Source organism: Curcuma longa, chromosome 1 (genome assembly GCF_044706935.1).
Source record: "Curcuma longa cultivar G26 ecotype Majalengka, Jawa Barat chromosome 1, ITB_CL_G26_1.1, whole genome shotgun sequence".
Classification (NCBI taxonomy): Eukaryota; Viridiplantae; Streptophyta; class Magnoliopsida; order Zingiberales; family Zingiberaceae; genus Curcuma; species Curcuma longa.
In genome coordinates this window covers 26,746,848-26,772,845 of record NC_133861.1, presented here as the reverse complement: position 1 = coordinate 26,772,845, position 25,998 = coordinate 26,746,848, and the positions used below count along the sequence as shown (strand labels likewise).

The 25,998-nt window shown below is 35.7% G+C and overlaps 1 protein-coding gene across 1 annotated transcript in view; it reads left to right on the top strand.

The window, feature by feature from the left end:
• The first annotated feature begins 1,052 nt into the window (after positions 1–1,052).
• The window catches only part of LOC141827074 (D-lactate dehydrogenase [cytochrome], mitochondrial-like), an 81,371-nt gene continuing 56,425 nt past the window's right edge, over positions 1,053–25,998 (top strand). The window contains exons 1-12 of the mRNA XM_074714353.1: positions 1,053–1,297; positions 1,377–1,470; positions 1,556–1,656; positions 4,030–4,078; positions 4,185–4,277; positions 7,979–7,987; positions 8,144–8,258; positions 12,222–12,282; positions 12,398–12,434; positions 12,495–12,556; positions 14,262–14,358; positions 15,115–15,189. Of these exons, the coding sequence (XP_074570454.1) occupies positions 1,053–1,297; positions 1,377–1,470; positions 1,556–1,656; positions 4,030–4,078; positions 4,185–4,277; positions 7,979–7,987; positions 8,144–8,258; positions 12,222–12,282; positions 12,398–12,434; positions 12,495–12,556; positions 14,262–14,358; positions 15,115–15,189 (1,038 nt within the window). The remainder of the gene's footprint in view (positions 1,298–1,376; positions 1,471–1,555; positions 1,657–4,029; positions 4,079–4,184; positions 4,278–7,978; positions 7,988–8,143; positions 8,259–12,221; positions 12,283–12,397; positions 12,435–12,494; positions 12,557–14,261; positions 14,359–15,114; positions 15,190–25,998) is intronic.

The following is a 25,998-nucleotide window of genomic DNA, read 5'->3' as shown; positions in this document are numbered from 1 at the left end:
GTGACGTTAAAACAGTTGATCTGCTTACCAAGTGACTTGAATTTAGTTTACTGGGACAGATTAGAATTAGAGCCGTCAAACGAGCAATTCATGGCGGGGCGGGCTAACTTATAGTGGGCCTATCATATGGTGGGGCGGGGACGGCAAATCTACTAATTGGGCGGATTGCAAAATTTTCAACCCAATCCAATTCAAGACGGACCGCGGATTAGGTGGGTCAATCCGCGGACTTGTTAAAAAATAAAAAAATATTAAAAATTAATTATAATTTAAATTGATTAAATTGAAATTTTTAAGTTTGATTTATAATTTTTAAGTTTGAATTGGAATTTAAATGGATCAAATCCACTAATTCATTGAGTTTTCTACTTTAATTTTAAAATATAAAATAAATAAATAAATTTTCTCAATCCACGGGACAATCCACGTTGATCACGGACCTAGGCGAGTCAATCCACGCGGATCGCAGGCCTAGGTGGACTAACCCATCTGAACCCATCTTAAAATAGGTGGATAAAATTTCAATCCAATCTATCTAAATTACTTAGTGGGGCAAGCCAATCCGGCGGGACTAATCCAAATTGACGGCTATAATTAGAATAGACCAAAGGATGATATTTAATATTATTTATGTTATTTTTAATATTATTTTTATAAATAAATTTCCATCTCATAAATAAACATAAAGTGGCAAGAAACATTTTAAAATTATTAAAATAACATTTCTTATGATTTAATATATAAAACATCCTTGTATGTTTCAGTGAGTTGCCAAATTATAAGTTAATTATGTGCGGTATTATTTTGATAATTTTTAAAAGAGTCAAAAAAGGGTAATGCACATATCCACGTTATTAGTAGTGTTTTTGATTTTCTGTCATTATTATTTATATTTTTTATTTAATATTATTTACGTTCTTTATTTTATTTCTTCCACTTAAATCGAAGTGGGCCCTGCCATCCACTATTCTTGTTTACTGTGTCCACGGCGAACTCTGTAAGCTAACGGTCGGCTGCTGGGAACCGCTCTCTTCATCGCGCACTTCGTTTTTATGGGGCTCCTCTCCTCAGCTCTTTTTGTCGCCTCTTCCAGAACCTTCCTCTTTCGCTTCCTCCGCCGCGCTCGCCCTTCTTTCGACGGCCGCGCTCTCCGATCGGATGCCGCAAGGGACCGCAGCGTCGCCTGGTCCCGCGTCCTTCTCCCCCTCGCCGTTGCTGCTTCTGCCGGATCCGCCCTCGCCTTCGACCTCAGCCGCGTTTCTGCTCCTTGCCTATGTGACCCCGGCCTCGAATCTTGGTTTACCCCCTGTTTATTGATTTGCCTACTTTTTCACCTGTTTGGAGTGATCTGATCTGTGGGGTTGATCTCGATCCAGCGTCACGAGAGGTGATAGTTCGGACCGAGTGGTCAAGGGATCTCGTACCGAGGTTATTGATGAGTTCATCAGAGAGCTGAAAGATGTTCTTCAGGTTGGGTTCCTGTGATTCTTCTTTTTTGTTGTTCGAAGAGCTTTCTTTTGGTTTATCGAGTTTCCTTTGGGTGGACATCTTATAGGACAACATGACTGTCGACTACGAAGAGCGTTGTTTTCACGGCACACCGCAGAATAGCTACCACAGAGCTGTGAATGTACCTGATGTGATCGTCTTTCCAAGGTAGGGATCTGGATATCTTTTATTGAAAAGGGTATCAGCATAACATCCATATCACTTCCATAGCAGTCATCATCTTTTTTTTTTTTTTAAAATTTATTTCTATATCAGTTATTACACATGCTGAAATGCAACTTACAAGTAATTTTTTACATGCTTTCTGGGATCATAACAAATTGTTAACGAAATTTTGAATGACTGGGCTTAAGTAGTTACATAGTCCATATCAAGAAGTTAAACCAGGATGCTAATTTAGTTTGGTTGAGCTGAGCCACTTGAAATAGATTTTTGGTCCATCCAATTGGTAAAACTGATGAATGGGCCCCACCCTCATTGGTACATAAAACTATTTGTAAACAGGGTTTTTTTAGTCTTGGATGGAAGTTAATAGAAGTTTTAAAATCATGACCCTGCTACCTCTACAAAAGCTTAGATTGATATGATTTGATAAATCAACAAGAATTACATTTTCTAGTGCTAGGCTACTCAATGGATAAGTGTATTTGAGAGAAAATGTGTGTATTTTCTGAAATAATTTTCTCATTCTTATCTAGTTTTTCCAATGATAAATATACCATGTCAGTATTAATTGAATAATGATAATCCATGCCCTTAATCCATAAAAAAGTAGAACAAGTTGAGGAATTATGGGTACATGCATTTCCCTCCTATGTAAGGGATGAACCTATATCTATTGGAAAGTTCATGATATTTTCAACAATTGGAAACAATCTATAATGTACACAAATAAACCCATATGTTAAATAAATATTTAAATGATAAACTTACATCCTTATTCGTAATCTTCATATGAGGTATAATCATGGATTAAAATATCGTGCCGAGTAGGTTGAAACGACAAAACATTTTGCTTTGGCATCAGCATGATTGGCACAAGGCCAAGCAGTAGCCGCGGAGGCGTTCCGCGACAATCTTGGTTGCCACAGAAGGCTCACGCAACCCCTCCGTCGTGTCCGTGTGAGGGGTCGCGTACGCGACCGTGCTAGAGGGCTCGTGGGACCCCCAGCAGCTGTGCACTGGATGGGTTGTCTGACCCAGCGGCAGTGCCGGATGGGTCGACATAGCAGCCACATTGGGAGTGGTTGTGCAACCCTTGCAACCACGCCGGAGGGGTCACGTTGGGTTGTAGGCGGATTTGTTAATTAAAAACTCAGGTTTATTATCACAATCAACTCCTAGAGGCTTAATTAAACCCTAATAAAATTATCTAATTAATTATATATTTTAATTCTAAAAATATATAATAAATTATTTATTTATTTATCTTTGTATATTTTTTCTTTTTTTAAAAAATATTATTATTATTATTAAAAATATTTTATTTTATTATATTTTATATTTAAAAAAAATACCGTGGAGGAATCGTGTGATTCCCCCGGTCGCAGAGCGATCGCGTGAGCGGGCCAAGAGTTTTAATTAAAATTTAAATTGGTTATCTTAATCAACTTCTAACTATGATAAGGATAATCTAAAGAAGCTTAATTAAATCCTAATAAAATTATCTAATTAACTATATATATTTTATTTATTTTAATTATAAAAATATATAATAAATTATTTATTTATCTCTATATTTTTTCTTTTTTTTTAAAATTATTTTTTATATATTTTATTATATGTTAAATATTTTATTTTTAATTAATATATTTTATATTTAAAAAATACCAAAACTATATCGATATGGTATGATAGGGTACTGAAACCGTATCGTTCTGATCATAGACTGAAACTCCGATTATCAGCCTGAGATTTTAAACCATGGTATAAGATATTTTTTCAATGGCTTTTATGTGTAAATAGGATTCTTATGGTTGTTGTCTCCACTTTCTATATCTAATATAATCAAACATTTGTAATTGAAAGAAATCAATAAATAATATGCCATCTCAGAAACTATATAACAGCTTGGAGATTAGTGTTAGTCATGAAAACTATCTCTTTACTAATATATTGATTCTTTCTACTATGTTCAAGTTGGGAGTCCTGAGCACCAAGATTGGCTTTAGAATTTGTAAAGCATTCTAAAAGATTAGACAATGTCAAGTTGGGCAAATACATCCATAGATTACTCAGAATAACTCTAATGTTGGCGTTCTTTTGGTCATGATCCTCAGTTTGCCTTGGATGCAGAACCAAAATAGGTAAATGCAAACTAGGAATCAGCTAGATAGTGATCTTAGAATGGAGCTTGAAATCTTTGAGAGGAAGGATTTTCGTTGAGGTAGCTTTCCTAAAGAATGAACCAGAATTTGTGCTTTGTTTTCAAGGCTGTCATAGAGTATGCATACATGCATATATCACATATTTCTTCCGATTTTGATTTGACAACAGGCTATTTCTTGTTTAATAATACAGGTCACAGGATGATGTACATAAAATTGTTGTGGCATGCAATAAGTATAAGGTACAGTACACTTCTAGCTGTTATTTCACTTTATACTGATTGACTCTTTACTTGATGATATCAAATCTTAGGTTAGGAGATCAATGAGTGTTTTTCAATGAATTAGGTTCCTATTGTACCATATGGCGGAGCTACTTCAGTTGAGGGCCAGACTTTAGCCCCTCATGGAGGTGTATGCATTGACATGTCACTTATGAAAGTAAGTTTATGTTATTGACATTCAAAATCTACATACCCTATGGCTTTTTTGCTTGTATGGTGGAACTACTTGAAATTGAGGATTAGACTTGATTCCCATGTCTCAGAAAAGTAAGTTCCACATTAAATTTCTGAGATCCAAATCTATATATCTTCTTTCTTGTTGCTTGTCTTAGAAGAAAAAAAAAATTCTACAGTAGGTGAATAGTCAAATTATTTACTTTTAATTTTTTTTGATATATAGAATATTATCATATCTTTATAGGTAATCATAATTTTAGTGTTGAATTACTTCGATAGTTGAAATGCCACCTTAAATTATACAACATCAATGCAGGAATGCCTAAATTCTCCTTGAAGTATGCGAGCTATTGATGCTTGTTGGAATCATCATTAGATGTGAGAAAACATATTTCATAATCATATATAGGCTAAAAATATTTCATAAATTATGGATATGATATTGTAGCTAGTATTGATAAGAATCTTTTTAGTTTTTTAGATAAGTTTGTTTAGAAAAGTCTTGAGGCTGATAGAGTTTTTAGCGTAAAAAGGGGTTAGCATATCCCATGCATTAAACAAGATTCCAGTTGATACAATTTTCAATTTCTAAAATTGTATCAGAGTTAAATTCTTTTTCCCTAAAGCCTAAAATATAAATTTTTCCCTAAACCCTAGATCTTGGCTGCCAGTGCCTTTGCAAGAACCACATTTACTATGCCTTAGAGTCACTTGTCTGTTGCACAACTAGCATCTCCTGTAATTGTGTTGTCTCTCTCAGTGCCCGCTTCAAAAAGCTCACCAGCATTAGGTTTCTGCAATTGATGAATTGAATATTCGAGAACCAAAAAATTGTTAATTTCATTGTTTGGATTTTTGAATTAGTAATTATTAGATTTTACATTTGGACGAATCTACTTTTTGAGGAATTCGTGAAATAATGAATTAAGGAAGAAAAGGTATGACTGTACCGGCTAAAAAAAAAGATTTCATGATCGTTAATATGGGTCCTCACCACCCATCAATGCATGGTGTTCTTCGACTAATTGTTACTCTCGATGGTGAAGATGTTATTGACTGTGAACCTATATTGGGTTATTTACCTTTTTTATGCTTTGTTATGTTCTTTATGTTGATCCCTTTTAGTTTTTTTTTTAATTTTTGTTTTTTTCTTTAACTCATTCTTTTTTTCTTTCCATATTATTTGTGTTTATCTTTATATTCTTTCTCTCCCCGCCACTTTCATCTTTTAAAATGTCTTTTATTTTTTCTTGCCAATTATAGACTTTGTTCTTTTTTCTCTTCTTGTATTATATTGGTTTTCCTTTTTCCTTACAACACCTTCAATCAATCCTAAACCAACAATCTTGTAATTCACTTTCTTTTTTATTCTCCTTCTCTTTGCATCCTCTGTGCATCTATTGCCATTTTCACTATTTTGCTATACCATCATCATTAATTCTATATTCCTTTTACCAACCTTCATAGCTGAATTCTTTTCTCTAGCCTTCATCATTCATAGTCTATCTTGCTCATCCTTCAATGCCTATTTTTTTCATATTTCTTTTACCGACCTTCATATATATAGCTGGATTTTTCTCGACCTTCATTATCATTTTTTTTCTTTTATCAGCCTCAAAAGCTGCATTCCTTTTACTGTCTTTTGTAGATGAATTTTTCCTGTTTGTTCGACTTTTATTGCCATTTTTAGCCATCATTGTTGATTTTTTTTCATTACCAACCTTCCTAGTTATAGCTGGATTTTTCTTTTTTATCTTGGACTTCATTATCAATTTTTTTTCTTTCACCAGCCTTCATAGTTGCATTTCTTTTACCTCTCTTTGTAGATGATTTTTTCCCATTTTCTTGTCTTTTATTGCCCTTTTTTTATGAGTCTTCACAATTGGATTTTTCCCTATTACCATCCTTTAAAGCTAGATTTCTAGGGGTTTAGGAGTCCAATGGAAATTCTTTCAGCACTCTATCGGATGATACAAACTACAAATAATCTTGTTCTCTCATATATTTGGGTTATTCCTCAACTTAGAAACGATACAAGCGATAACATCCTCCATCAAGAAAATTCTATGTCCATGGACATTCTTTTCAATAATGCAGTACCTTCACCACACCTTATCTTCAGGAGAGTATTCCATATTAGAATATAAGGATGAACATTTCTTGCTCAACGTGTTATTACTTTCAATGTTTAAGTTAGTATCTACGACAATTTACTGAATCACGTTGTTAAAGTTTTGGAATACCCAAATCATGAACCTAGGTTTGGAAATGATAAAATCACGTACCCATTTCTCCTTTTACCCCTCGTCCTTGTTGCGTGCACGTCCGAACCCATTTAAGTTTAAACCTGGAGTTGAATTGATTTGCTGAACTTTGGTGTTAGACAGGGCTTGATTTGATCTCGTTTCAACTTGGGTACGATCATTTGAGGAACTTGGACTTGGAAGTTGAATTGATAGTTTTCAGAAATTATAATTGATTATATTTTGATTACAAACTTGATAGAATTGATTTCGTGATTTATTGTGCTTTTCATAAGTGTTACACCTAATAAAATTGAAGGGAAATATACATACAAGTGTTTTCCCTCTTATTTGAAGGGGCAAGAGTCTTCCGTCTTCTTGCTCTCTATATTATGTTCCTTCCTATCTTCACCAATTTTTTAGAGTTACCATATATGTTAGTAATTGAAATTCTCGAATAACTCTATAATCCTCTCCATCCTTGATTTTTATAAATTTAGAACTTGATTTGTGCAGTTCAAATGTTGTTTGGTGATCATGTAGGTGTGTCTGCCCTTCTCTGCTCCTACAAAGTGCATTCTTTCTGTTCTTTATTAAATTTTAACTAGTTATTCATAAAATCTAAAGGTTCAATTATGCTTCACATATTATTAGTACAATCAATACCTTCCACTGTGATTTTTTTTTTACACAAAAAATCCGGGTTCTGTTTGACTCTCTCATTATTTGATATCTGGATTCTGGAGGAAGAATGTTAAACTAGTTAAATTATTATGTAACCTAATTGATCAGCTTCTCTTCAATATTTTAGGAATAGTGACTATTCTATTGATAAGAATCAAAAGACCGGAATAATTAGGTGAGAGTTTATCATGATCTTTCTTTTCTAAGTTTCATCCAGAAAGATTTGAGTAGATCATGAATAGTAGTATGCACAAATGTATTGCACAAAGCAATTTCACTTTTTGTGAAAATAACTATCTAACATCTTCCTAGCTGACCCAATCATATTACAGCCAAACAATAGCATCTTCTTTAGATTGAGTGCTGAACTATATTTTTTATTAACTTTTGAGACTGAAGATTCATTCCGAATGAAATTTCTGGACCTTGAACATATTCTAGCTCAATAGTTGCTATTTGTATAAGCTCTAGTAGATCTTCATGTTGATTTGTTTAACTGTCTTTCTCTTACAGAATGTGTGATTTTGTGTTTTTTAGTCAAGTTTATCAGTTTGTTCACTTTCTTCTTTACCAATCTAGATTGAGTTTGTAATCTCTATGTTAGTGCTTTACAATTTTTATTTAATTTTGTTGGTTTTTTCCCTTGTCGCTTCTTGTTGTGTATGTTTTTACTCAATTTGGTTGGTTTTTTCTCTTCTTGCTTCTTGTTGTGGGTATGTGTTTTCTCAGGCTTCCTTTTGCATTGATTGAATAGGGATGTCTAGTTATGTTTTCACAATCCTTAACTTGTTATATAGAAGACAGATAACAACTTAAATATAACCTCCATCCGATTTCACTTCCTTTTAATTTGTTGAAATAAATTGAAATTTTGTACTGTTCTTTACTCTGTGTGACCATTTGACAATGTATACCACAGAAAATTAAATCGCTGAATGTTGAGGACATGGATGTAGTCGTTGAGCCAGGGGTTGGATGGATTGAACTGAATGAATATTTGAAACCATTTGGCCTTTTCTTCCCACTTGATCCAGGTTATTTGATTGTTGTTTTCCTACTCATTTCTTAACTGAAAACATTTATGGTATAGCCTACCTTTTTCCCCTGTGAAATGTTTGATTAGATAATTCTAACAGTATGCAATTCACCTGAGTATAGGTGAAAGAACTTAGGGTCACATCTCCTCTCTCCTTGTCTCTGGCTCCTTTGAATTTTGATTTTGATTTTGATTCTGTTTTCTACTTTATGCCTAATATGGATAGAATTCCACATTGACTCAGAACCTTTTTTCGTGAGATAGATGGTATACCAATGTCAATCTGTTGTGTAGACATCAATTTTAAAGTTTTAAGGTGAAAGAATATACTTGGCTGAAGCCACAAGACCACATGTAGCTCACTGTGTGAGTGACAAGCTCACCTTGCCCTTCCCTCTTCTTTCTTGGGCACTTTAAGCTAGCAAGGATTCTTTCTTATGTGGTCACATCTCCTCTCTCCTTGTCTCTGTCTCCTTTGAATTTTGATTTTGATTTTGATTCTGCTTTCTACTTTATGCCTAATATGGATAGAATTACACATTGACTCAGAACCTTTTTTTCGTGAAATAGATGGTAGACCAATGTCAATCTGTTGTGTAGACATCAATTTTAAAGTTTTAAGGAGAAAGAATATACTTGGCTGAAGCCACAAGACCACATGTAGCCCACCTTGTGTGAGTGACAACCTCACCTTGCCCTTCCCTCTTCTTTCTTGGGCACTTTAAGCTAGCAAGGATTCCTGGAAGACATTTCAGTTCAGAAACTGAGTTCAGTCCCAAGGGAATCTGAAAGGAAGAATGCTTTAGATGAGCTGACAAGCAAAGTGAGTTCAATTCCGGCGGCTAGATTCAGGATGTACTTTCGAACTTATTTGCCGAAGAACTCACACCTGAGTTTGCATCGACACCATCACAATTAGGCTATATGATATGTACATGTTTTAACCACATTAATGCTTTTAGGCATTCTTTCATTGAGTTAAAAATTGGATCATTGAAAAGTTTCACATTGACTTGTTTGTTGGCAGGGTCATCGATAACATACTTCACTATGTTAAGTGCAATCATATCATGTTTAACTTTCTTAACTCTACCACTGAAAAGCATATTTTCTTTTGATGTAAAGGACTGCTAGGGGATGCACATCTTTGTTGATGGAGTTGTATATATTTACTTTCAAAAGTTGCAGAAAAATGAAGGAATAGTACAGGAGATATTCATCTGTAGATTGAGAGAGAGTTCAGCAAAATTATAGAAAGTGATAAACCTTACCAGTAGTGTTTAATCCATGGAATAGATGTAAAGGGTGGAGACCAAAGAATATTTTTATTAATGTAATAGAAATTGATTTGAATTTGTATAGCATTCTATATAACACAATGGAGAGATAGGATCAATATAACCCCCACCTCAAATAATTAGGACAAATACAGCTTAATGATGGATGATAAAGATTACTACCATTCAGTAATTCAGATTAAATGTAATAAGTCATTTTGTAAATTGCATCTATTAGTCTTGCAAAACGAGCCATGATTATCTTAAATGTAATTCGTTTTTGCTTCTTTTAGTTTTTTAGGGAGATTTTTCATATTTCAATGTTAAGCACCTGCTCCAAATACATGAGGATGGCATTTTTCTGTTCATAGTGTTGCTCCATAGAAAATGCCCATAAAATGAAAAAGCAAGTGTTCTGAGTATGGAACTTGATTTTGGCATAGACAACAAGTCTTATCGAAGTTAATGCCATGGTGTTCAAATGCCTTTTGCATGAGGAGGAGCACAATGTCAAATAGGAAAACTCTACCCTTAGGCTTTAGTTTGAAAGCCCGAGACCATGAACTTATGATTGTCAAATTGACAAAACATGTTATATATCCACTTTTGTTTAGGGGTTTTACTACTGAACCAAATTGATTGACTGATGTTCTAGTGGTATTTTGGTTCCATTTGAGCTTTTTTTTATTACAGTTATACTAGCTGGATCTAATGTTGATTGATTTTATTTCACTTTGGGTTCAGATTGGGATTGAATCAGGCTTGTTTTAATTGATTTATAGTTGAATCTGTGTTGAAGGTTGAATCGTTTATGTTTTTGGATTGGGTCAGTTAGCTTTGTGATTATTAAAAACCTTACCTCTCCCTGTTTTTTCCTGATCTCACATGAGCACCTTCGTTGGGCAGAATCTCCTACCTCTCTCTCTCTCTCTCTCTCTCTCTCTCTCTCTCTCTCTCTCTCTCTCTCATGCTGCACGCAAACCTCGGTGCTCCACTGCATCACCTGCCATGCTTTGCCTTCGATTTGCTGGTGCCTCATAGTCACCTTGTGCTTTACCTATGAGCAACCTTCCACACGGCCATGCTTTGCCAGGGCTATCCTGTTCTCATTTGGAGTCAGCAATGTCGTCATCTGTAATTGCCACATTTGCATACCTTGTCTTTAGTAACTTGGTCTTCCCTCTTCCTTGTAGAAGAGTTCCCTATAGCAAGCACTTACTTCTTCCTAATTCCTCACGTTGCATCCCTATAAAAATAACAAATCTACTTATTCCTGCACTCAACAAGCCTCTTGGTGAGGTTGTATGTGCTAGATGATTTCAGGTTTGTTAATTCAATTTAGCAGTTCTCTAATTGTGTGTGCGTGCTTATTATAATATAGTATGTCATGGGTTGAGCATCTACATGTTAGGAAATGAGCTAATCAATTGAGATAGATTTTTACCCTTCTTTCAGTTGAAGACAATCTCCATAATGATTGGATGGCATAAGTCATGATAGTTGATCTTTGTAAGTAGCCAAAACAAAAGTTAAACATTTGTTGGATTTATTGATTGAATTGGGTTGTTCTAGTTCAAAGATGAGGTTGACAATGTAATCATGGACAATTTGTTTGGTGACAACCAATTGAATTCAATGATATTATAAGGACCATACAGTTGACAATTCCGTTGAAAGAATTCATTGAGTTTGTGGTGGACATTAGAGGTAATATTGGGATGATGTATCTAATTGAGATGGATTGTTGATTGTGGGATGATTTCTAAGATTATAAGATCATAATAATCTTTGAGGCTGGTTGTTTTGTTTTAAATGGTTGATTATAATGAAGTTGAGTTTTGAGGACATTTAAATGACCTTGGAATGTACAGTTAATAATGATGATGCCTTAGATGATTAATTTGTTGACATTATGTTACTTGAGAGTATATTATACAATCGGGAATAGATCAATGATTTAGGTTAAACTTTCTTAATTAAGAAGTTCGAATGATGTGGTTGCTTTGAGATTTGAGGTGACTTGTGAGTGTGTGCATGATATTAGTGGAGAAGAGTGACCACAAGAGCAATTGAATTGATTTGAAAAATGTGTGGCTGCACCTTTCATTTAAGTTCCCAACATTGTAACTAATAAACCACAAGAGCAATTGAATTGATTTGAAAAATGTGTGGCTGCACCTTTCATTTAAGTTCCCAACATTGTAACTAATAAACCACAAGAGCAATTTATTTTAACCACAGAGGGTGTGTCAAACAATTGAGGAAAAGATGAAAGCATAGATAAAATCAGCCTGTGAAGACGTCAGTCAGCTGAGAGGTGCTTGTTACCCAATTGGATGAATTGGTTATGAAAAACAGCTGCAATTTCATGAGGTCCTAAGATAATGGAACAATAAAGGAACCCCTTTTTCTTACTGAATCCATTTTGTCACTTAGTGGTTTTCTGTTTTTTGACAACTGATTTAATGCTAGCATGTTGTCTCTAATACTCATGTTCCTTAGCAATTGAGGTTGTCTTTTTATTCTTTTCCCTTATCAGACCTAAGGTTAGTTTTCACTTACAAAATCATAATGGCTGCCCTATGAGGAATGAACTCCCTATTCTGGTATTGCAACCTAGATGTACTGTGTGCCACATTCTACATGTTTTTCACAGTTAGGCTTGAACACCGTTTGACATGCAGGACCTGGGGCTACTATAGGAGGCATGTGTGCCACACGTTGTTCTGGTTCTTTAGCTGTAAGGTATCTCTCTTGAACTTTGATTAATGGGTATGTGATAGAAAAGTTTACTATGATGGATAACCTATTTGTTTGCAAAGATGATTGTTATTAATGGTGTTTGCCAATTTTTGTTCAGGTATGGAACAATGCGTGACAATGTCATCAATCTTCAGGTATGGTTGTTTGTTCTGTAATTTGTTAATCGACTATGCACTGAAATTTTGATGTTGCAGGTGGTTCTAGGAAATGGTGAGATTATTAAGACTGGTTCACGAGCTCGTAAAAGTGCTGCTGGGTAACCTATCTTTAGCAAAAAAAGAAAGATACATAACTAAAAATGTTCATTGTTTTTATTGTTTATCTCTGACAATGGACTTGATAACAGAGGTATTTTATTTGTTATTTATGCAATATTTTGTTATACTAGTCCATTGCAGAACTGAATCCAAGACATTTTTCGGGAGACAAACATTATAACACTTCAATTGAGACATCCAACTCGTGGTTCTATGGAAGAAAATACTGTGTTTGCTCTTCATTCTTCTACATAAAGAGTTGAAAAAAAAACAAGGGTTGTATGTATGCATTTTACAACTCTTGTTTAGTTGCAAGAACTCCCTTGACTATGGATGTGGAAGTTCAACTTTGGTACAAACTTGATTGTTGAAGTGATGTACAAGTAGGAACTTCCAACCAAGGATGTAGAAGTTCGATGTAACTTTGTAAATCTTCATTGTGGAAAAGTTATACTAGTGATGAATAGAAACACTGAATTTTGAAAGTAAGGAAGACAAAATGTTAGCCAGGTGTGTCCAATCTCTATAAATCCCTGAAGCCTGATCTATTTATTTTCTTGCTTTTATTGTTTTGTGTCAGCTTATGCATTATCACGTTGCTTGCTTATTTATGCAATTTGATCAAAACATAAAAAATAGTCCAAGTTGTTTATATAACAATAATAATCAAATCTTTTATCCCATTAAGTGGAGTCAGCTATATAAATCCCCCTACGTCATTAAGCTCGATCCCCTACTATATCCTCAAATATAATTAAATAAAATTTATCCTATTTTATCGTTGCTAATCAAATTTTCTTTGACCTTCCGCTTCCTTGATTAATGCTCGTATTATCATGGTCTCACATTGTGTAATTGAGATATTTATTAGTATATGTCCATACTATTTTAAATGTGTTTTCTGGAGTTTTCTCTTAATAGGTGCAATTTTGATTTTGTCTTTAATGTTCTTATATTTTATTTTAACTATCCTTGTACGCCCGCACATTTACTCTTACATTTTTATCTCTGCGACTCTCATCTTCTTCACTTGCTTGCTTGCTTTAGTCCAAGTTGTTTATAGAAAAAAATTTATACAACCTCATCCAAGTTGTCTTAAAATTTTGATTGATTCTAATATTAGAAGAACTATATCTGGAGTTCATTTGTTACCCACTCAATATCTAGCAACTTCACTTAAATTAACAAACCTCTTTAAATTTTCTTTCAGTTTTTTTGCCTTCATTTCTGTTTTTTTTTTTAAATTGAAACTATTCTATTGGCATGAATCATTCATGAATGATAATTCAGGTAGTTAGATTTATGGAAATTATGCGGTGAATTGTTAGTATCATGTATATGAGATAGCCATCCCTCTTATGTGCCTTCCTCCAAGAGGGGTTGAGGGGTGGGAAGCTGTTCAACTATTGGCGTCTATGCTGCAGTAACACTACTGTATTCTTGGCTAAGATGCTTGCTTAAGGAATTTATTGGTTTTGATTCATATGTGTACTGTTATCAAGAAAATCTTGAAATCTCATCTAGAGATGGGAAGAATCTATCATGTTCCCTTTTAGCCACTATGCTTTTGCCTCCTTTAAGGTAGATACTTTTTTCTGTAGTTTATATGATTTTTGTGCATGCTTTACATGTAGCTAATGCAAATTAAACCAAATATGTGTGCTTTCCAACAAGCTTATGCTATTAACCTAATTTTTATGTCAGGTATGATCTAACTCGTTTGTTGATCGGAAGTGAGGGTACTTTAGGTGTAATAACAGAAGTTACTCTGCACCTTCAAAAACTTCCTCAACATTCAGTGGTATTTTTCCTTCATCGATTTGATGAATTTTGTCCTTTTAACTGCCACCTGCCAACAGAAGTCTATCATGCTTCCATTGGTTTTTCTTTTCTTTTGAGAATTGGCTTGCTGACATTATTAATGATATTAAATCTGCACTAATAGATTGAGAATAAGCCCTCTTTACCCTGTATCTGTATGCATACTAAACATGTCTAAGAGCACTTAATCATGTGAGATTAAAGAGAGGATGCGTCTAGTATAACTCATTCCTGTTGGTCATATCCTTGCTAGAGGTGATGGACCTACTCTAATACCACAGAAGTCAAGAGGAAGGCTAATCCAATCTGAAAAATGTTAAAGAACTTAGTTGGAGCCACCTTGGATTCTTAAGCGCGCCCGAGACAGGCCCAGTTAACCATGTGGGCCTAAAGGAGGCTTCACATGTTACTATCTTGTCTAGAGATACATGGAACTATGGATGACATCTATTTCATAGATCAAGCTGAGCAAACCATAATGACGCTTCTATTACTTACAATGTTTATCTTACTCAGTGGCCATGGAACAATTTGTTGTGTATGTCTCTTTGTTATTATCTTCCAGTTCCATTATTAAATTTAATATGCTAATTTGAATTCATCCTTTCTTTTTCTGATTACATTTTTCCATTTTTCCTCTACTCTGTCACACTACTCTATCTGGGTACTCATTTCTTGATCTAATTTGTCGTTTTGCTTTCCATCTTTTTCCAATAAAATAAATTTTCTACTGTAGGTTGCAATGTGTAATTTCAAAACAGTCAGAGAGGCTGCTGATGTTGCCATAGCTACGATGCATTCTGGCATTCAGGTAATGCTATTTGTTCTAAATCATCTTTCCTTTATGAAAAAACTGTGTATCAATTTCTTCTCCATATAGTGAATGACTTGTGCATCATATATTTTCTTAATAGATTATTCTTTTATGTTTTTTTTCTTGTAATCTACTCTGATGTTTGAGGAACTTCAGTATGCTTTCATTATATATGTTGGGATCTCTATGCGAAAAACAACAATATACACAGCGAAAAAATTCATACAAAGTTCTAACTAAAAGTTATACTTTTATTGCGCGCCCTTAGCGTATCCTGCTAGTCCTTGGTTCGTCGGATCTCTGTATGATCAGAATGGCCGTGCCTCTAATAGTATCCACACGAACACGATCTCGATCTCGGAGATGAACCACCTTAGTTGTGCTAGCAACTTGGAATGTTTCACAAGACAAGAGAACTAAAAACACACCTTGTGTGTTTTTAGCCAAGAAGAGGGATGATGAACACTCAATTTCAAAATTTACAAGAAACCTTTTAGGGTCTTTGCCCCTTGAGTTTTCCCTCCTCTTAATGCCCATAAATCACAATGAATATCAAAAATTTTTGGTATTCTTTTTTGCTCTTCATCTTTTATTCATCTAATGAATAGAATGTCTTCTAACCTTCTTCTTTAATAATGCTTCATTAAATCTTTTAATGAAAATTATTCATTATTAAGTGGTTGAGTGTAATCTAAATGAGTCTCACTCGGATTAAACTCAATTTCATAATCCAATTAAAAATTTATTTGAGTTTAACTCAATTAATTTAATTTCGAATCACATTTTAATTAAACTAAAATCAATTTATCTCTGAAACATCGTGTTCTTTGTGTGTGACTTAATAAGTTCTCATAACATTGGCAATATATCTAAATCGCTTTAGACACAAACAATGAGCGACATTTAGCAATGCATTATTGCTACCAAGTGATGAGAAAGTCGAGATCCGACCTAACCTTTTTGTGTCTATTATAATGTATGACTGCCCTTCTATCCTTGATATCGAGATTGATCAATGAGGCATAGATCATGTCATCTTTTTATCAACCTTTGTGTTTCTTGATCCCTGAGTAGACTTACTTAAGCAAATGAGCTCAATATATCATATTGACTTATTTGAGAATAATCATGTGTTCTAGTAGTTCTACTCGATCAAGAGACTCACAGATATTACTCCCGTCATATGGAATGGATAGATCCCATCTACATCACTCACATCCCTCCGCATAATTCATTGCATACCAGTGATCGATTTTATAGTCCAACTCTGTTACGGGTGACGTTTGACGATACTAAAGTATAGAACTTCTTATGTAGGGAACCGTAGTGACTTTAGGTCTAAGGACTATTCCTATCAATAGTCACAATGAGAAAGTTTATGACACTCATATAACGATCCATGAAATATTCTCATGGCGGGTAATTCAGTAATTTCCTCACTTTACTTATTTATTACACCTACTAAATACTCAATCAGATTTAAACACACTAATTTTGAAATTAGAGAAAATAGAAATCATATGAGAAAACCCTACCAAATACTGGGAAAAGGATAAAGTATACTATAAACTAAATATCATAAATCTCGACCTCACAATCAAAGCACATGTACTTGAAATACACAAATTGGGAAATTGAAAATATACCATGCATATAAAATAATTACTAACCCTAGGAACAATACAAAGATCCTCTTGAAGATATAGACGTCCTACTTTTATTGTAAACAAAGGAGCATAACAGAAACGAGGACAATCTAGAATGGTTTTTAATTACAAACTCCTTAATGACAATTACCAAGAAGATGGTTACAAAATACCAGACAAAGATAAGTTACTAAATAACATACAAAACTGTAAGTGGCATTCAAAGTTTGACATGAAATCAGATTTCTAGCAAGTAAAGATGCACCCAGATTCAATTGAATGGACAACATTCTCTTGTCCAGACAGATATTTTGAATGATTAGTTATGCCTTGTCTTAAAATTGTACCTCAGGTATTTCAATGAAAAATGGATGATATTTTTAGGAGCATCTCCATGTTTATTTGTGTTTACATTGATGGTGTTTTAGTATTTTCTAAAATAAAAGAACATTATGCACATTTACATATAGCATTCAATTTATTTGAAAAACATAGATTAATAGTCTCTAGGAAGAAAATAAAACTTGCAACACAACATATAGAATTTCTAGGAGCATAACCTAGAAATTGATCAAAGGAAAATAACACTTCAACCTCATATTACTACAAGATCTTAGCTTTCCCTGACAAGATTGAAGAAACTAAAACTCTTTGATCTTTTCTAGGACACCTTAATAGTCAGACCCTATTCGAAAGACATAGGAAAAATTAGTGGAGCATTATATAACAAAACCTTCACAACTGGACAAAAGCATTTCGATCAACAAGACATAGACCTAGTCAAACAAATAAAGGCAATGGTCAAAACCATCCCAGTATTAACATTACCATTGGACTCTGACTACTTAGTAATAAAAATAGATGGTTATGAAACAGGATGGAGATGAATTTTATTTAGAAAAACCATAAAATATGATCCCAAAAACACAGAAGCAATCTGTAGATACACCTCCGGAAAATAGAAAGAAAAAGGTCATTTAACCTCTTTAGACTATAAAATCTTAACTGTTATTTATTGCTTAGATGCCTTTATCTATAATAAATAAGAAATTACTATCAGAATAGATTGTGAAGCTATTGTAAAATACAATCAACAAACAAGGACTTAGAAAGAGTTTAATTACTAAAAGATGGATAAAATTTACAGACACAATCATTAACAAAGGACTAAAAATTTAATGGAAACATATAAAGGGAATAAATAGTTCCCTAGCAGATATTTTATCCAGACTTCTACATTAACTACATCAACTAATCCTTCTGAACAGATGGACAGACAACGAAAAGTGAACTTTTTCTATGCAGACTATGAAATTTGGTACTCAGGAGCTTCAACAATACACTGGATACAAAGAACAGTTCCACTTTGAAGCCATATTTAAATTTGACAATACACAGAATTGTCTAATAGACATATGGAACATCCCTACTATACCTAGAAGTGCAATTACAAGATTGCAGTGATAAATGCACTCACAATTTACTTTCTACAGAAAACAGAGAATAAAAGGTTTTCTTGCTATGCTGTTTTTACAGGAGCCCATGCAAGGGTCTATCAGATGTGGCTAGAAGTTAAAACAGTCATATAGGACTGTGAAAATCCTTTTTATAAAGGATTCTATTCCATAGAAGAAGCTTTTGTTGAAGATCGGGAGATGGCTAGAGAGGGGGGGGAGTGAATAGCCTCTCTTTGAAACTCGATTTTCTCCTACAAAAACTTAGTACGCAGCGGAAAATAGGAGAAAATAACTAATAAAACGAAAACGATGCAAACACGAGGATATACGAGGTTCGGGGATAACTTGCCCCTACTCCTCGGCATGTCCGTAAGGTGGACGATCCCTTGATCTTCGGTAGATCACATCTCGGATGAATCCGGCTAGATGAAGTCTCCTTCTCGGTGGAGTAACTTCTCCACACCCAATCTCAAGGATATTTGTTAAGTACAGAGATTATAGAAGAAGGTTGAGGCAAACAAAATAATCAACTTACAGCACAACCTCAATACACAAAACCTCAAGCAGAAACTTTCCGAGAGCAAGGCACCAGCTCCTTGCACCACCTCTTCAAAGAAGAGCAATGATCACCAGCAAGTAGAGAACACACAGCAAGCACAAGCACACAGTCTCGTTTGTTGTTCATTGTTCTCCTCTCTTCTCCTTCATCTCTTCTTTTAGTCTGCTTACTTCTGCTCATTCAACGGTCGTCTGAGTCCACTGCACACTGAGCTATCTGAGCTCTCTAGTACCACACTGAGGTTCCTCCTCTGTGCTGGACCACGCTCCTCTCAGCCCACTGATCATCGTGCAGCTCAGTCTCCATTGTCTTTTATCTGAAAATCAAAGGTCGACAAACTGCCATAGTAGAAAGCCAAACATTGACTCTTCCTGTTCTTCATTCGAGTTCAAACTTCATCTGCAAATTCAGAGATGGATTAGCAAAGCAATATCAGAAGCAACAGAAATCAGCATAAATAAGAAATGAGCAGAGCAGAAGTCTGAACACGATCAGAAATGACTTAATCGATCAAGCCATCGATTAAACGTCGTAATTCTTTCCTCTATAAACTGTGTAATCGATCAAGCCTAAGCAACAATCGATTACCACATATCTTAATCGATTAAGGTATGGTAATCGATCAGGTGTCGATAACCCCATTCCTCATTAAGCTGGTAATCGATCAACTGATCGATTACCGTTGACCATAATCGATTGTCCAATCGATTATGACGTGTTCTGTGGGTTTTCCGAAATCTTACAGAATGCTCTGTAATCGATCATCAGATCGACTAACCAACTAACCCTTGGTTAATCGATTCACCCATCGATTAAACCAAAATGAATTTTAAACCCATGCAATCTGATCACTTGGTTAACTTGAGTCTCACCCGAGCCAACCACACTGGATCATGTTTTCAGAGAACAGACTCCCAAGTCTCCTCCGACAATGATCCGGTCCGAAGACAGGCTACCAAGCCTTCTCCGACCATAGTTCGGTACAGAGAACGAGCTACCGAGCCCTCTCTGACCTAATCTGGAGAACGAGCTACCGAGGCCTCTTCTACTCCATCCGGTCAAGAGAACGAGCTATCGAGCCCTCTCTGACCTAGTGCGGAGAACGAGCTACCGAGCCCTCTCCGACTCCATCCGGTTCAGAGAACGAGCTACCGAGCCCTCTCTGACCTAGTCCGGAGAACGAGCTACCGAGCCCTCTTCAACCTAATCCAGAGAACGAGCTACCGAGCCCTCTCCGACTGACCTAGTCCGGAGAACGAGCTACCGAGCCCTCTCCGACCTAATCCGGAGAACGAGCTACCGAGCCCTCTCCGACTCCATCTGGCTCAGAGAACGAGCTACCGAGCCCTCTCTGACCTAGTCCGGAGAACGAGCTACCGAGCCCTCTCCGATTTCATCCGTCATTGGTCAATCTGAATATACTGAACTTAAATCTTGTCCAACTAAAATGAACTTAAATCTGTGTCAGATTAACACATTAATCTAATTTGTTTAAGATCCAATTAGATTAACCCATTAATCCAATATGTTTATGATCTAATTAGATTAACCCATTAATCCTTTTCAATGTAGAACTTTGATTGTAACCCTAGCAATCCTCCCCTCAAATGAAGGACCACATGTTCTGACCCACTTTATTTTAGTCATACTAATACTTAATTTTATAAGGATGGTATCGTTGTTACCGATCCTACTGTTTATAATCGCTAACTCCCTTTCGTAAGAGGGGAGTTATATAGTTGATTGCCCATTAGAAACAGTCATTTGATCATGGGCCTTGGAGTAGCAGTGTCACGACCCGGAAGACGGCCGTCCGAAAAATTTCGGTAGCATCTCCCCTGTATCTATGACAATTCCCTGGATACATACACATATATAAGGCCTACACGACCTATCCATAACAGACTATGGATTTATACAAGGAAATAAAAAACAAATGTGACCCACACGGTCACTCAACACATCCTACTATATATGAAATGCATCCGTACAATCACTAACAAATAAAACTCGTTAAAACCGATTCGCACAGCGGAAACATATCTATTCTAAAGATAAATCCAAAGTAAGGATAAAACGAATACTCGTCGGCACATAGAAATCACCAAATCCAAAATACGGATACGAAAGTACGAACTCGAACTACAAGTAATAAAATCACCACACATCACCACACAGGCACATAAACAGATACAATACCCACGAATACAAATAAACCATAAGTTGCTGTGAGATGGTAAGACTGGCAGGATCTCCTCGGCATCAGCTGTAGTTTCCTACCTGATATCTGGGAAGACAGAAAAATCCCAGAGTCCAAAGGGTGAGTACAAATATACTCAGTGGATAATCAGAAAGAAGTACATGCTCAATAAGGTAAAATATAATAGAGCAGATATGGAAGAAGCATAATAATAAGTAACAGGAGAACAATGTAAGGTATCGTAACTCCTACAGGTATCATATAAGCAATGTCATATCTCAGATACACATAGTAATCCATATGCATGATCATATTATGCAATGTGTCAACCAAGTATCAATACAAGTACACAATCACTTCATAATGTAATGCACACACATACGGTCCAATGCATGTATATAAATCTCATCATGCAAATATGTGCATGTAATGCATCAGTCTACACTGGCTCCAGCGCCTCATGTCTAATGAGTCGGAGGTGTATGACAATAGCGGGGCTATGAATCCAGCACTACAATAAAGTAGCCTGGTAGCACCCTCAGTAGGTAGCCCCATCAAGAGCTACGTACAATACCTATGGCCAGTGCTGTCCTCAATACTCGTCCAGAGAATAACTCTCGGCTGCGTACAGGCCATACAGCCGGGCTACGTACAGGCCATATAGCCAGACTGAGTACCACCCCATCGCGGTGTCGAGATCAAGCCACTGACTCGGCTGCGTACAGGCCATACAGCCGGACTGCGTACAGGCCATACAGTCCCCATCACCGTGATGGAAGGGTAACAACCACCTATATCACTATAGGCCAACTACCGGCAAGATACACCCACATCTTTGGGATTTACAATCAAGCTCATGCGTAATGATGACATGATCAAGTCAGAATAATCATCCTCTACCATGTTAATTAACACCGTGTTAATTAACATGTGTAGGTACTAATGAAAAGTTCTACTGATCACAGGTATCAACATGATGATAACATAACTGAAATAGAGGCAGTAATCATAAACACGGATAACAATAATCTCAAGCATCAAAGGTATAAACAGAACTGATAATAAGGTCAAAGAAATACGATCAAGCATGTGATAAACATGAGTATTGAAAGCATCTAATCTATAACAAGTATAAGAGCATGATAAGTAACCTAAACACTAGAAATGAAAGAAAGCATGCACTGTAATAGGAAGAGAACTGTATTGACTAAATACAGTAGACTATCCACCTGATAAATCACAGGTAAAATCCTAGAACCCCCAAAAATAAATCCTCGTATCAAAAGAACTCCTATAATCGCTCAGGGTCCTGCAAGAAAATAATAACATCCTAAATGTCATGCTGTATCGAAGAAACTCCAATCAAACCAAGGTTAGTTTAATTCCATTCACCTAACCTATTTCAGGTTAGACTAATCCAACCATTAGGTTTCTATTATTAGGATTTAATCAAACAATCAATTAGCTGCATTAACAATTTAATACAACTAATTTCATATTTAATCAAACACCTAATAATATCATGAATAGAATATTAATCAAATTCATTTACCCCCACTTAGTTAACCTAATCAATCCAAACACAATCATCAATAGCTAGTCTAACCTTCATCACAAACCGAAAGAACTCAAGATAGAGATCTTTACCTCAGTTAAATTCCTAGAAATTTAGCTCCAAGTCTAAGCTCTGATTCCGATCTACATCATCCTCACAGCTTCTTCTCCTTCTGCTCAAATCAGAACCATAACCATAGCTGCAACACTCTAATCAGAATCATTAAAACAGCAAATTCAATCAAACATAGCCTCCCAAAGAGGTCTCAACATCTAACATTCCACCAAACTACAAAACAGAACAAGAACCCAAATAAGGAAACGGAAAATGGCTCACCGTTTGAAACAGGGAAGGCAGGAAACCCCTATTTCAAGTCCTCTTCCATTACCCTAATCCATCGGTGATGCTCTGTGAAAACAACCCAGCTTCGTGAAATCCAAACAAGATGAATCGGGTTTCTTGGCAAGATTTAGAACTTTAACTTCGGAATTGACCGCTTACCTCTTCCTTCTTCTCCTTTCAGCCGAAACTCAAGGATGGCTCCCACCCAAGATCCGAACTCTGAAATCCCCACAAACCACAGATCCAAATTAAAGAACCCTAGAATAGAAGAGATCTCAGCTTAACTTACCGAAACACAGCAATCCCAGCCTTGGATTCACTCCCTCAACGCCGCCGTCCAATCAGATTCAAGCTCTTCAACAAGATCCCCTCGTCAAGAATACGAACCAAGTACCAACGCCTCTGGTCGCCGACAACCCTTATCTTCGTCGGCACCTGCTGCTCTCGCCTATGGACGCGCGATCGGGAGCTAAAGAGGAAGAAGGCTTCGGGCGTGAGAAGAAGATGTCGGGCGAATGAAGCTTCAGTTGAAGGGGAATCGGGGCTGGAGAAAGCTTCGCCGGCGAGGAAGAAAGGAAGATTGCGAGGTAAGGGAAGAAGCTTCGGCTCGATTGGGAGAAAGAATGGCGATTTTGGGAAGAAGAGGAGAAAGGCCGATCGGGAGAAGAGGATCTTAACGGGTTTGGGTTTAGGGAATTAACAGGTTCAAAGTTTATCTATCAACCCATTAACCATTAGCTTATAGCCCTACTCTAATTTGATTCATGAAATTAACTTAATTGGGTTATAATTGGGCTAGGTTTAAATGGGCTTGATAAGGCTAATGGATTGGTATCAATTGAGTTGGCAAATGGGTTTAATTATTAAACCCAAAAGAAATCCAATCCAATAAATACCTAACCTTTAACCACATTTATTAAACCTAAGAGTTAATCCCCTTAAACCTTGTTATCCAATTAGGGTTATTTATGATTAATCCTAAAATTTTCTGATATCTTACAAGCAGCCTGTGATTGTGAATCAAGTAAATATCGGTGTGCTCTTTTCTTGTGTTATTTATTATTTCACTGCATTTTACACTTCTCTGATCGTAAGAATTTATGAGCATCTTACGAAATTTAAAAATGCTATGAAAGCGCTATTCACCCCCCTCTAGCACTCTCAACGATCTTACAGGTGAGACCAAGGATGGTGATGAAGTAAGTATTTACATATTATAGTTATTTTATAATGATACTTTTTATGTTTTATTTTCTGATGTTGGAAAAGAAGAAGAAATATGGAAGGATCAACAAGTAAAGCAGGGAAAAATATTGCTTTTTGCGATGAATTTTGTAACGAATATGGTTGCATCGCAAAGTTATTGTAATTAGACTGTATATTGAAAATCATTGCCAATTGGTGATGAAATAATTTTTCGTCATCTATTTGGTGATGAAATCATTTTTCATCACCAAAATCAGGGACAAATCATTTTTTGTCTCCTATTTAGCGACGAAATATTATTTCATCACCAAATCAACGACGAAAACTTATTTCATCACCAAATTGGTGACGAATATCATTCATCGTCAATTTACGATGAATACTTTTTGTCACTAATAGGCAATGAAAACTTATTTGCGACGAAAAATATTTTTCATTGTATATTATTGATTAGTGAATTTTTTGACAAAAATAATTTTCACCGCAAAGTTGCAACGTATTTGGAGATAAAAATTAAATTCATCATAAAATTAACGACGAATTTATATTTTTTTATCACAGAATTTGGCGACGAGCTATTACCCATGAAAATTTTTCATCGCCAATTTCATCGTGAAATAATTTAGCAATAATTTTTTTAAAAATTCATTGCAAATTTCATCGCAAAATGCCTAAATTTTTATAGTGCAAGAATCCTCTCTTAGAATTCTACATGGCAAAATGATTAAGTACTTTGTCAATATATATACTCTAACTTTGACCAAGCAATCCCTTAGATCTATCTCTATGAATCTTAATGCCTAAAATATATGCTACTTCACCTAAATCTTTCATTGAGAAATAATTTTTAAGCCAAGTCTTTATACACTGTAGGACATGGACATCATTTCTAATGAGAAGTATGTTGTCTACATACAAAATGAGAAAGATGACTGTGCTCCCACTAAGTCTTTTGTAAACACAAGGCTCATCTTCGTTCTTAATAAAATCAAAGTCTGTGATCACATTATCGAATTGAAGATTCTAGCTTCTAAAAGCTTGCTTTAATTTATAAATGGACTTTTGCAACTTAAGCTGATGTGCTTCCGCAAGTGCACGGAATATCGCCAAGTAATAAAAAGATCGAATCCACAGGGACCGTGGAACTACTTACTAAATCTAGCACAAAAAGGTGGAGAGAATATAGATCATGAGTTGTGTGGGGGAGAAAGGAGTGTTTTAAAGTGCTTTATCCTAAAAGTCGGAGAAAGGGATCGACTGTGACACTTATGGGTGAAGCGATCCTAGGATTTCGGACTCCTCAGAGAATGGAATAATCGACTTGGATCCTCTACCTTTCCTCAATAACTGTTCAATTGTAGGAATGTCAACCAAATTATCCAATTCAACCTCGTCAGGTATCCTCGAATTAACTCATTGGTGTTCTTACGTCACTCGTTATTGGTTTGAAACGGTTCTAGAAGCCCGGTTCAAGGTCTGCCCGTGTCACTCAGGCGCCCCGGAAATACTAAAAGAACCTTATCCACTGTCACTAGATACCCTTTTACGGATCTCTCCCCAATAACGAATGACCGCTAACTATTCCTCATAAGAATTCAACTATGTATTAGAAAACCCTTCGGAATCTCGCCCGGTTCAAGGTCTGCCCCTTTTACAGAGCGCCCCGGTATACGGCCTAATGATTCTCCAATTCATAGTAAATCCCTACCCTCATGGATTCACACAACATAATTTATCATCAAGTACAAGCATAAATCCACAAAGCAATGCACAGTATTTCATAGAAAATGGTAGATTAATCAAATCCAAATACAATCATCCATTACATCTGATTTATCCTA